Raw genomic sequence first — 11006 nt, 5'->3', positions numbered from 1 at the left:
AGCTGCAGTCCACTCTTTGTGAATCTCCCCATCATTTTGGAATGGGTTTTGTTTCACCATCCTCCATTGTGTGATTATCCCTATTGCTTGTACACTTTTTACTTTTACCACATCTTTTCCTTCCTTTCACCTCTAATAATGTGCTTGGACACAGAGCTCTATGAACAGCCAGCCTTTTTAGGAATGACCTTTTGTGTCTTGCCCTCCTTGTGCAAGGCGTCAGTGGTCGTCAGAACTAGACCGAGAGACAATTTAAAAGTCTTTGCAAGTGTTTTGAATTAATCAGCTGATTGTGGCACCAGGTGTCTTCAATATTGAACCTTTTCACACTATTCTAATTTTCTGAGATATTGAATTTAGGGTTTTCATTAGTTGTCAGTTATAATCATCAACATTAAAATAAATAAACATTTGAAATATATCAGTCTGTGTGTAATGAATGAATATAATATATAAGTTTCACTTTTTGAATGGAATTACTGAAATAAATCAACTTTTTCATGATGTTCTAATTTTACGACCAGCACCTGTACTATGTGCTAACCGATCATACAGTTTTATTGTTTACAATTTTACTTTTAACTATTTGGAGTCAACAAAGTTTGTCTGTTAGCAAAATACCTCTTTCGGGAAGTAATCATTTAGAGGTCAACGCAGTTCGAGACGACTGCCACAGCCAACTGACGGCAGAAAAAGCAACAATTGTTATAATTTAATCAATTTTAAAGATACTGAGCTAAAAATAAGCGATTGTATCCAAGAAGCAAAATGATGAAGCAAAATGAATTTATTCAAAAAAAGAACATTTTTTTAAATTTTAAACAGGTGGAAGAAATTTTTATTAAAATTTTAACAATTGTTGTTTAGAAAAACTATACCAAATATTTATCTTACATAGTATTTTTATCATGAACTCGTTCAAAGTCTGCATTAATTTCTCTAAACAGCATGCAGTCGTTTAAATTAGGTCCAAGTGATGAAGTTTACCTCCAAAGCTTTCATGCAGGCTCATCTTTAGATCCATTCAGCAAAAGAAAACGTTCAATTCTGTGCAGGAACCTCACATGCCTGATGTTTGTTTACAAAGTGAGAAAACCATCCTGCCATTTATTCTGCAGCAGATACATCACCACTCAGTCCTGAGTAAAGAGGGAAACACAACAAGTTGCACCTCTTCTTCCAACTCTGCGTGACTGATAGCGTGGGGCAACAGGCTAAAATGTTTCTATTTCCAAAAGATGGGCGGCGTGTTCATGCAGGTGGGTTTAACGGTTTGTTCTGAGGAGCGGTGGACCAGGTCCATCTGCGTTATCCACACAAAAAATGATAAATCCAAGAAGGTTGGACACATTTGGAGTTACTCAAAACTTTTACCAGATCTCTGGGACCAGCTGAAGCTGACATTAACCCTCCTGCTGCCCCTGGGTCAAAACAATATTTAAGGCCTTATGGGCCATTTTGACCCATGAGCAGCAGGAGGTTAAACGGCTACAGCTCGTCACACTGACAGAGGGTGAGCTACTAGCACCACGTCCTTACTGTCGCAGCGCTCAATATTTCTGAAGGTTGGAACCCGACGGGAAAAATGTCTGAACAACCTCGAACGCCGCTGCCCGCATGAAGCCCTCCACCTGCAGACCTCAGCACTGGAGCTCCGAGACACAACGAGCATTTCATTAACTAATTAACCAGGTAGTCTGAAACAGCTGTTTTTAATCCCACTGCTGACGCACGCAAATAAAATAAAAAAACACCCGTCGCAGCCGTTTTATTTTACTGGTTATGAAATTTGTTGGCTATTTACTCCATTCGTCTGCTGTCTGTTACCTGTTTAATCAACTGGGCTATTAGCAGGTGCAAATACACCAAAGGGCTAAGCTGCATTATACTGGGACTGGTTTTCTTTTTTGTGCTTAAACTTTGTGTCGGTTCACGTTAAGAAAATACCAGAATCTATTATAAAATTTCAAACCGTTAAGGGATGTTCTTTTTGGTCTCTCTTCCTTACACAGCTGCCAACATTATGATGACTCATGTCATTTGTCTTCAAACATTTATCTTGTTTTAGTAATGAGAATCTTTAAAAACCCAAATTACCACTAAATGACTAAATGTTTGCGTGACGAGTGTCTCAGCAGCTCAGCCTGGAAATGGGCACAGTCACGGTGTATTACGGCAAATTCAGGTTTAGATAAGTGGAAAATATTCTTAAAATATTAAAAATGACCTCTGATGGTTGATATATTTGTTCCAATAATCACCCAAGCTTAGCGGGCAACACTGTTCAGTGTTGAGGACCTGAGTTATCTCGCAGCGCTGCGTTCGTGAACACGCCTGCAGACAGAAAGCATGCTTCCTCCTGACGTGCATGCTACTTGTGGCGCCACTGCGTGCACAAGCTAACAAGTAGACACGTACTCGTAGTGGAATCATACTTCGACACCACCGTGTTGTAAATGTGACTCCAACACGTTTGTTGTCGTGTTGATAAATTCCCTGCTTCTGAAACCAGTCTGAACCGCCCTACAAACAAACAAGACCACCAGCCGACTCAAGAAGTCCTCAGCTTCTCTAAAGCTGCTGCTGAAGGCAAAGTCGTGGCTGTTCAGTAACACGACGAGCACTGCCCTTTACTTTTTGGTTTCACAATTTAGAAAATGTGTAAAAACGACGAGGAGCTGCTCTGCGCTTCCTGTGAAACGTGCTCCTGAGCTGCAAAACGTGCAAATCCTCAAAACAAACAAAAAAAAAAAACTGAAGCGCGACCATAAAAACGTGCTGCTCTCCAAGAAGTCCAACTGGTGAGGTTAATTTCTTTCAGAGAGTTTTACGTGTCAAGATGCAGATCTGCTGCAGCAGGTCCGTGCCAGCTGGGAGGTAGTCCAGACGTGTCCGACACACAATATTCTGCTCGGTCCAAACTGCACTTCCTGTTAGCTTTTGGTGACATGCAGCTTGTGGCCGAAGTACTCGGGCGCCGCGTCCATGAGCCAGTCGGCGTCGACCAAGCACAGCCCCCTCATGTAGCAGCGGGACGTGTGCAGCAGCTCGTTGAAGATCACGTAGGCCGGCTTACTCTGGAAGAGGACAGACGAGGGGTGGACGGCCACGGTCTGGTGGGCGTCCACAGCCATGTAGCTGCCGTCAGGCTGAAGCTCCGCGGCGTTGATGAACATCCCGTGAGCGAGGCAGCGCCGAACGTTCCCCGTGTCGGCCCCACACGACTCGAGCTTCAGGTTCAGCTGGAAAAACAAAGTTTTAGTTATGATGAGGTCCAGATACGACCTGCTGTCAAACTGGAGTCAGAATGTCCGGTCAGTCTCACTGTGGGCTCCAAAGGTAAATACGAAAACTGTCGAGCTGTCACAGGTCCTGGGTCCAATCCCCAGTTGGACCTGCGGTCTTTCTGTGTGGTCCTAACATAAATATATGTTTATAATCAACCCCCCAGTCAACAACTGCCTGCACTAAGCTCGCTAAGCTGGCAAGCGATCAACACAGAGGTGTCTCCACCTCCTCCACCTGTGCGCGTTTTCTGCCGAGGCAGGAGACACAGAGAGTTGGAGGTAACCAGGAAAACCTGGAGTGGAGTTTTAGTGGTTGAGTATTCTCCTATTAATCAAGTGGAATGGATTCGTTCACGAAGAAAGACAAACTGCACTGCCTGAACCAATGTTTCATAGTAAAAGTGGGGGGGTCCAAATGAACGTTTTTTTAATGTGGGAGGGACATGTCCCCATCACATATAATGGTTGCGACGCCTTTGGATAAACGATAATATTGTTTGAAATTTGACAATAATTAGTAATTGTCAAATTTAAGAAAAAATGTTTGTGAATTTTTGTGCAGTACCTTTGTTTGACCACTGGATGGCAGTATAAGACTTTTTAAACCAAAGGATGGATAGTGAGGGAGCGAGCAGCGTGTGTCTTTAAGAAAAATGGGAGGGAGGCCCCTTGACGTGACATGGGTTGTCTCTCCTTCCTGTTTTTCAGTTCTCAAAATGGAGGACCCTCGGTGTGATTTGAGCTCTTTAGGATTTTTCACACAAAGCTTTTAATAAAAAAAATCAGTAAACAAGTTCTCAGCTTCTTTTTGCAGAGAAAAACAACTTTTTACACGAAGGCACAAGTTTCAAACGTGAATTGTGGAGCTTTGACAAGACGGAGGATTTTTCCTCGAGGTCGGCCTGTTAGCTTAGCTCGTAGCTTAGCTTCTCAGCTTAGCTGTTTTTAACGATCCAAAAATGCGATATTTGGATCGTTAAAACAGATTTTAAAGAGAAAATCAGTGAAGAGAACCAGAGTTGAGCCTTTTGTCGTCCAGTGTCTTCTGAAAGAGACATGAAAACAATAAAGCCGATAAATGAAAATGAGGTTGATAATTTTATCATGCGATCAACTGATTTATTGTTTATCACAACAGGCCTAGTCTCAACACGGACAGACATATGGATGTACAGAGGGGGAGTATTTCCAATTCCCCTGTTTGCTTCCCTCTTAGAGGGACAACAATGACCTGGAGAACTGATGGCTGCCTCCATCCGGACAATAAATCCGCCCGATCAGTTTGAATACCTGATAAAGAATCAATTTTTGGGAGGGATCTGAGTGTAACAACAAGGAGCTGCTGGAAAACCAGACGTCTTAAACTTACTATTAAATTATTTCTTTAAAACTTTAAAGCAGTTCATGCAAACAATATTATTTTAGCTTCTACACATTTCTCATTACAAGGTCAGACTGGCAGAGATCAGGATGAGATGTTAACCCTGGATGAGGAGCTTCAGACGGCAGTGGAAGGTTTATAAAATAAGACCTGCATAAAACAATGGGAAGTCCTGGAGACTGGACTTGTTTTAAAACATCTTGACCCGTCTCAGTAAAGTCAAAATCAAACCTCTTCAAACAGACATTGTTTAAGCAGCTACAGGAGAACTGTACGACTGTGTACAACGTTTGATACTTTTACACAGAAAACATACTTGAAAATGACCTAACTATCACTTTAAAATATAGCCAGGCGTAAAGAAGCGACTATCGTTCAGAGATGATGACAGAAAACAGCAGCTTTGTACCTTCAGGCAGATTTCTCGGAGCTGAGCCTGAACTTCTTTCACCAGACCCATGTTCCTGCTGTTGACGAAGTTCTCCCGACACCACTCCTTCAACCAACGCACATTTAAAACAGATAAGAAGCAGTTTGGTTTTTTTATCTTTACAAACGTTTCCACCATGACACCAACCTTGTTACCGCCAACTTTCTTGAAAGCTCTGTAAATACTGAGCAGGGTCATGTGGTCTCCTTCGCTAGACGTGAACTTCTTGCGTGCGGCGAGCACCTCGTCCCAGCGGGCCGGAGGGTTGTACAGAACACTGTCCACTGACAGCAGGGACACGATGCTCAGGATCTCTTCAGAACAAGAGTAATCTGGGGACAGCAGGATGGTCTGGGACACAAAGATGGAAACATTAAGTGTATTTTCTCAGTTCTTTTGCGTTCTTCCTCATGCGAGCAACAGACGTTCATTTAAATCTTTACGATGGGTGTACGAAAGCACGGGAAATACAGATTTGAGCAGAACTAAGCAAGGGGTACCTTGGCATATCTTGGATCCAGGGGGAAACTGGCCATCTTCTTCCCAAGAGCGGTGAGGAGAACCTGCTCCTCCTTCCTCTCCACAGCTCCCAGCAGCTCCAGCTGCTTCACAGCAGCACAAACCGCCTCTGGAATAAACAGGACGGTCGTTACACACACACCCACTGAAGAAGGAAACTCCTTAATGAGCGACGGAGCCGCACCTGGAGAAGGTTTGGACATGAAATCAAAATTCATCACATCTGGAATCCCGAGCGCCATGAGCTGCAGCATCACACCGGCCAGGTTACACCTGCAGGACACGCAAAGAACAGCAGCCGAAACGTTCAGCCACTCTCACCTGAACACGCCCAGCACAGACTCTGAACCTACCTCTGGATCTCAGGTACAGTCATGGGGATGAGGCTGTCGAACTCCTGCTCAGTGTAGAGACGGTAGCAGAAGCCAGAGTCCTCCCTGCCAGCCCGACCCGCTCGCTGCCACGCCTGGGCCTTAGAGACCCGCTGCACCGCCAACACCTCCAACCCACTGTCTGAGAATCACAGCGCATGAGAAGCATTAGGCTGGACGACAAAACTCCAACATCATTAAGACTGCTGTAAAACTGGATGAATATACAGACAATAATCGAATATTCATTCAGGCTAAATGAGAAACATACAATTATAAAGACATTTAGGATGTTTCAAATGACAATTTGTTCCCCGGTGCCAAAAACACAGAGTGTGAAGAAAACCTTCTTGGGTCTTTCAGCACAAATCATGGAGCAGATTCTCTTTCATCCAAGACATTGGTAAATTAGCGTATTTTTCGGCCTACAAGTCACATTTTTTGCATCATTTTCATGCCCTGCGACTTATAGGACAAAGCGACTTATTTATGGATTTTTCCCCATATTTATAAAACAAATTTTGACTGAGATATGACCGTTTTCATTCATTCTTATTGAGCAGTACCACTTTCAGCCACTTGATGGCAGCAGAGTAGTAATAGCATATGGCACGCCATTGCATCATGTAATAGGTAAAAGTGGCTATAATGACAAATTAAAAAAGTTCAAGACAAAAACAATATTTTGTCGAACTTTTTTTTAATTTACCATGTCCTGGATGACTGAGAATCTTCACCAGCTATTAATGACGCAATCGGCTTGCCATAGACTTCCACCTTCATTCTGCTCGCTGCTTGGAGCAACCGTCAAACCAGACTGAGACACACTGCACATCGTCAAAGTGCATTTATTAAGTAAAAGTTCAACTGAGACACACATTTACTATAATTTCGAGCAAACAAATAATTGTTTTTAGGTGTTAACCTTGTTAAATTCTTGTTAAAGTCCTCCTGTGCACGCTCCCGTGGCCACCATTTGACAGCCCATCGATTTTTGGCACAACACCGGCCCACGTTTCTGGTTGTCAGCGGTGACGCATAATAGATGTGACATATAGGGTGAAGCGACATATTTATGGAATTTTCCACTTTATTGGACATATTTGGACAGATATGACTTATAGGGCAGTGCGGTACAGCAGAAAATACGGTACAACTTTTTCCACCAGCTGAGAGGGTCACCACAGCGAACTAACTTGCACAAAGACATGGCGATTATTTTAATGCCAGATGTTCTTCCTGACACAACCACAGACACCGAGCTACCACAGCCCAGTGTGGAGCAGAGAGCTGCCATCTAGGGTGCCCAGGGGAGCAGATGGTGGGGGTTAAGGGCCTTGCTCAAGGGCCCAGAGTGGGGCAAATGAGGGTGGAGGCAGATGCAGGTGTTTCACCTTTCCCACTCACATTTTGATGTTGTCGTTAGGGGGAGTTGAACCAGCGACTTTCCAATCACAGGCCCACCTTCTCTAACCTCTGCACCACCACGCTTCATTATTTACATGGTAAATAATAACAAATATTTTAAAAAACTTTTCACCTTTGAGGGGTTTCAACAGAAACAAAAAAAGGATCAAGCAGCCCTGCACACAAACATCTTGATCACGCAGCAGATAAAAAGTGACAAACAAGCAGAGAGGTGCAAGAAGATCCTGAAGTCATGGTTCTTTAACTCTGGTATAAGTACTACTGCTATTTTGGTCATGTAACGGCTTTCAGGGCAACATAGTGGTGCAGTTGGTAGAGCTGCCACCTTTCAGCGAGAAGGTTGCTGGTTCAAATCCCCTCCGGGGACCTTTCAGTGTGGAGTTTGCATGTTCTCTCCGTGCATGCGTGGGTTTTCTCCAGGTTCTCCCGTTTCCTCCCACAAACCAAAAATATGCATGTTAGACTGATTGGAACTCTAAATTGTCCCTGGGTGAGAGTGAGAGTGAATGGTTGTCTCTAGAGTGTATCACGAAAGTGAGTACACCCCTCACATTCCTGCAGATGTTTAAGTGTATCTTTTCACGGGACAACTTTGACAAAATGACACATTGTCACAATGAAGAGTGTTCTGTGTGCAGCTTCTATAACAGTGTAAATTTATTCTTCCCTCAAAATAACTCAACATACAGCCATTAATGTCTAAACCACCAGCAACAAAAGTGAGTACACCCCTTTACTGAAGAGGCTGAGGGTAAAGGTGATGGACTGGCCAAGCATGTCTCCAGACCTAAACCCAATAGGACATCTTGAACATCCTCAAGCGGAAGGTGGAGGAGCGCAAAGTCTCGAATATCCACCAGCTCCGTCATGGAGGAGTGGAAAAGCATTCCAGTGGCAGCCAGTGAAGCGCTGGTAAACTCCATGCTCAGGAGAGTTAAGGCAGCTCTGGTAAATAATGGTGGCCACACGAAATATCGACACTTCAGGAACTTTCACTAAGCAGTGGTGGTCTTAGAGTGTGTTTGGGGTCATTGTCATGCTGGAACACTGCCCTGCCACCCAGTTTCCAGAGGGAGGGGATCATGCTCTACTTCAGTATTTCACAGTACATATTAAAGTTCATGTGTCCCTCAGTGAAATGTAACTCCCCAGCACCTGCTGCACTCACGCAGCCCCAGACCATGACATTCCCACCACCATGCTTGACTGTAGGCATCACACATTTATCTTGGTTCTCCTCACCTGACTGCCACCACACGCTTGAGACCATCTGAACCAAACAAATTCATCTTGGTCTCATCAGACCATAGGACATGGTTCCAGTAATCCATGTCCTTTGTTGACACGTCTTCAGCAAACTGTGGACTTTCTTGTGTACAGACTTCAGAAGAGGCTTCCTTCTGGGATGACGGCCATGAAGACCAGTTTGATGTAGTGTGCGGCGTATGGTCTGAGCACTGACAGGCTGACCCCCCACCTGACAGCACTCCTGCACCTATCTTTCAAAGACAGCATTTGGATGTGACGCTGAGCACGTGCACTCAGCTTCGAAGAAGTGGGTAAAGATAATGGATGGATAACTACTTTTAAGTTAGATATTGAACAATTAAGCGATGTGTTAGAGGCTACCACTGTCAGATCAGTCTCTGCAAGACGGGCGTACAAGAAGAAAAGCAGAACTGTAAGAAATTTAGATTCTTAGCTCAGATTTATATCCAGCAACTGGACATCAAAGGGTTAACCCTTCACACAGCTTCAGCTCTGCAGCATGGAGCAGAAATGTACTTCTTGATCAATTACCATATTTTCAACCTATAAGTCGCAGTTTTTTTTGCATAAGTTACATGCCCTGCAACTTAAAGGCCGAAGCGACGTACTTACTGATTTTTTCCTCATATTTATAAACCATTTTTTGACTGAGATATGACCGTTTCCATTGATTCTGACTGAAAAATAAATTGAGCAGTACCACTTTCAGCCACTTGATGGCAGCAGAGTAGTAATAGCCATATGGCATGATGTTGTATCACGTAATAGGTAAGCGTGGCTATAATGACAAATTCAAAAAAAGTTCAAGACATAAACAACTGGACTTTATTTATTATACTTTATACTTTATTGTCTTGAAATATTTTGAATTTACCATGTCCTGGATGACTGAGAATCTTCACCAGCTTTTATTGACTCAATCGGCCTGCCATAGTCTCCCCACCTTCATTCTGCTCGCTGCTTGGAACCGTCAAAACAGCTGCACCACCCCTTCAGCTGATTTGACCATTAAAGTGCATTTATTAAGCAAATGTTAGACTGAGACACACTTTGCTACCATTCCGAGCAAACAATTGTTTAGGTGTTTATCTTGTTAATTTCTTGTTAAAGTCCTCCCGTGCACGCCGTTTGGCAGTACATTTTTTGGCACAACACCGGCCCACATTTCCAGGTTCGGTCCACATTTCTGGGTTGTCAGCGGTGACGCATAACAGATGTGACGTATACGGTGAAGCAACATATTTATGGATTTTTCCACTTTATATTAGACAAATATGGACTGATGCGACTTATAGGGCGGTGCGACGTGTACGGTGGAAAATACGGTACACTGAAACAACTGAACATAGAAGTTCTAAAATAATGTAAAATAACTTTTAACACTTTTATATTTTGTGATTATGACGATTTTACGATGTGACATACTTAGAATTTTAAGTTGGAAGACAAAAGTTGATCGGTGCATCCGGACAACAAAGGGTTAACCCTTCACAAAGCTGATGCAGGAGAAATGGCAGAGACGGAGATCAGCTGATCAGCTGCAGGCGGGAGCTTCCCCTGCACTTGTGGGCTGCATACATTGTGAAAAATCATTTAAAATAATTTATTTAAAAAAAAAAAACCAATCCATGGCTCATCCATCAATCAATCAGCCCATTGTGTCATGTCCAATCTTATTTTGAAAAACCACGATAAAGCGAATCCGCGAAAAACGAACCGCGAAGTGGCGAGGGACTACTGTAATATTAAGAACAAATACATGTGAGAATAAAAAAAGTGTGCTAGTTCAGAACCTGGACAGTCTATGGTGCAAACATAGACACATCCAGAAGATGGGCTGACTGAGATACACAACAGGAAGTACATGAAGATAAAGAAAATGCAGCTTCTGAACTGTACTCCCGAGGTCTCTAAAGATTCCCACACATAAAGATCGGCCCAGTTTTAAAGTAACGCAGATTATTTTTTTTTTAGTTTTTGTGCCCTTCTAAAGAGTCACAAGATAAATATAGGTTTCTGAAAATGAGCATTTATTTTATAGCTTTACACAAGTACAAGTGTTTGTATTAAAACTTCTGACCAGGATTGAAGCGTTTGGCCTTCACCATCCCCGTGTCAATGATGTACTTGATCCCAGAGATGGTGACTGAGGTCTCAGCGATGTTGGTGGCGAGGATGACCTTCCTACAGCCCTAAACAACAACAAACGACACAAACATAAAGAAATGTACCATAACTGCTGTCTAACAGGGGGAGAAAAACATTATCAAGAAGACCAAAGTCCATGCTCAATAATCCAGGTAAAAATCCAACAACGTTCA

General features: G+C 43.2%; 1 protein-coding gene across 1 annotated transcript in view; it reads right to left on the bottom strand.

The window, feature by feature from the left end:
- Positions 1 to 2761: 2761 nt before the first annotated feature.
- Positions 2762 to 11006, bottom strand: part of dhx33 (DEAH (Asp-Glu-Ala-His) box polypeptide 33) — a 13915-nt gene continuing 5670 nt past the window's right edge. The window contains exons 2-8 of the mRNA XM_037687713.1: positions 10766 to 10877; positions 5971 to 6130; positions 5802 to 5890; positions 5599 to 5726; positions 5246 to 5449; positions 5078 to 5164; positions 2762 to 3242 (exon numbers count right to left, since the gene is read on the bottom strand). Of these exons, the coding sequence (XP_037543641.1) occupies positions 2934 to 3242; positions 5078 to 5164; positions 5246 to 5449; positions 5599 to 5726; positions 5802 to 5890; positions 5971 to 6130; positions 10766 to 10877 (1089 nt within the window). The 3' untranslated portion in view covers positions 2762 to 2933. The remainder of the gene's footprint in view (positions 3243 to 5077; positions 5165 to 5245; positions 5450 to 5598; positions 5727 to 5801; positions 5891 to 5970; positions 6131 to 10765; positions 10878 to 11006) is intronic.

Source organism: Nematolebias whitei, chromosome 14 (assembly GCF_014905685.2).
Source record: "Nematolebias whitei isolate Nwh7 chromosome 14, NemWhi1, whole genome shotgun sequence".
Lineage (NCBI taxonomy): Eukaryota > Metazoa > Chordata > Actinopteri > Cyprinodontiformes > Rivulidae > Nematolebias > Nematolebias whitei.
This window is presented reverse-complemented; position numbering and strand designations above follow the sequence as displayed.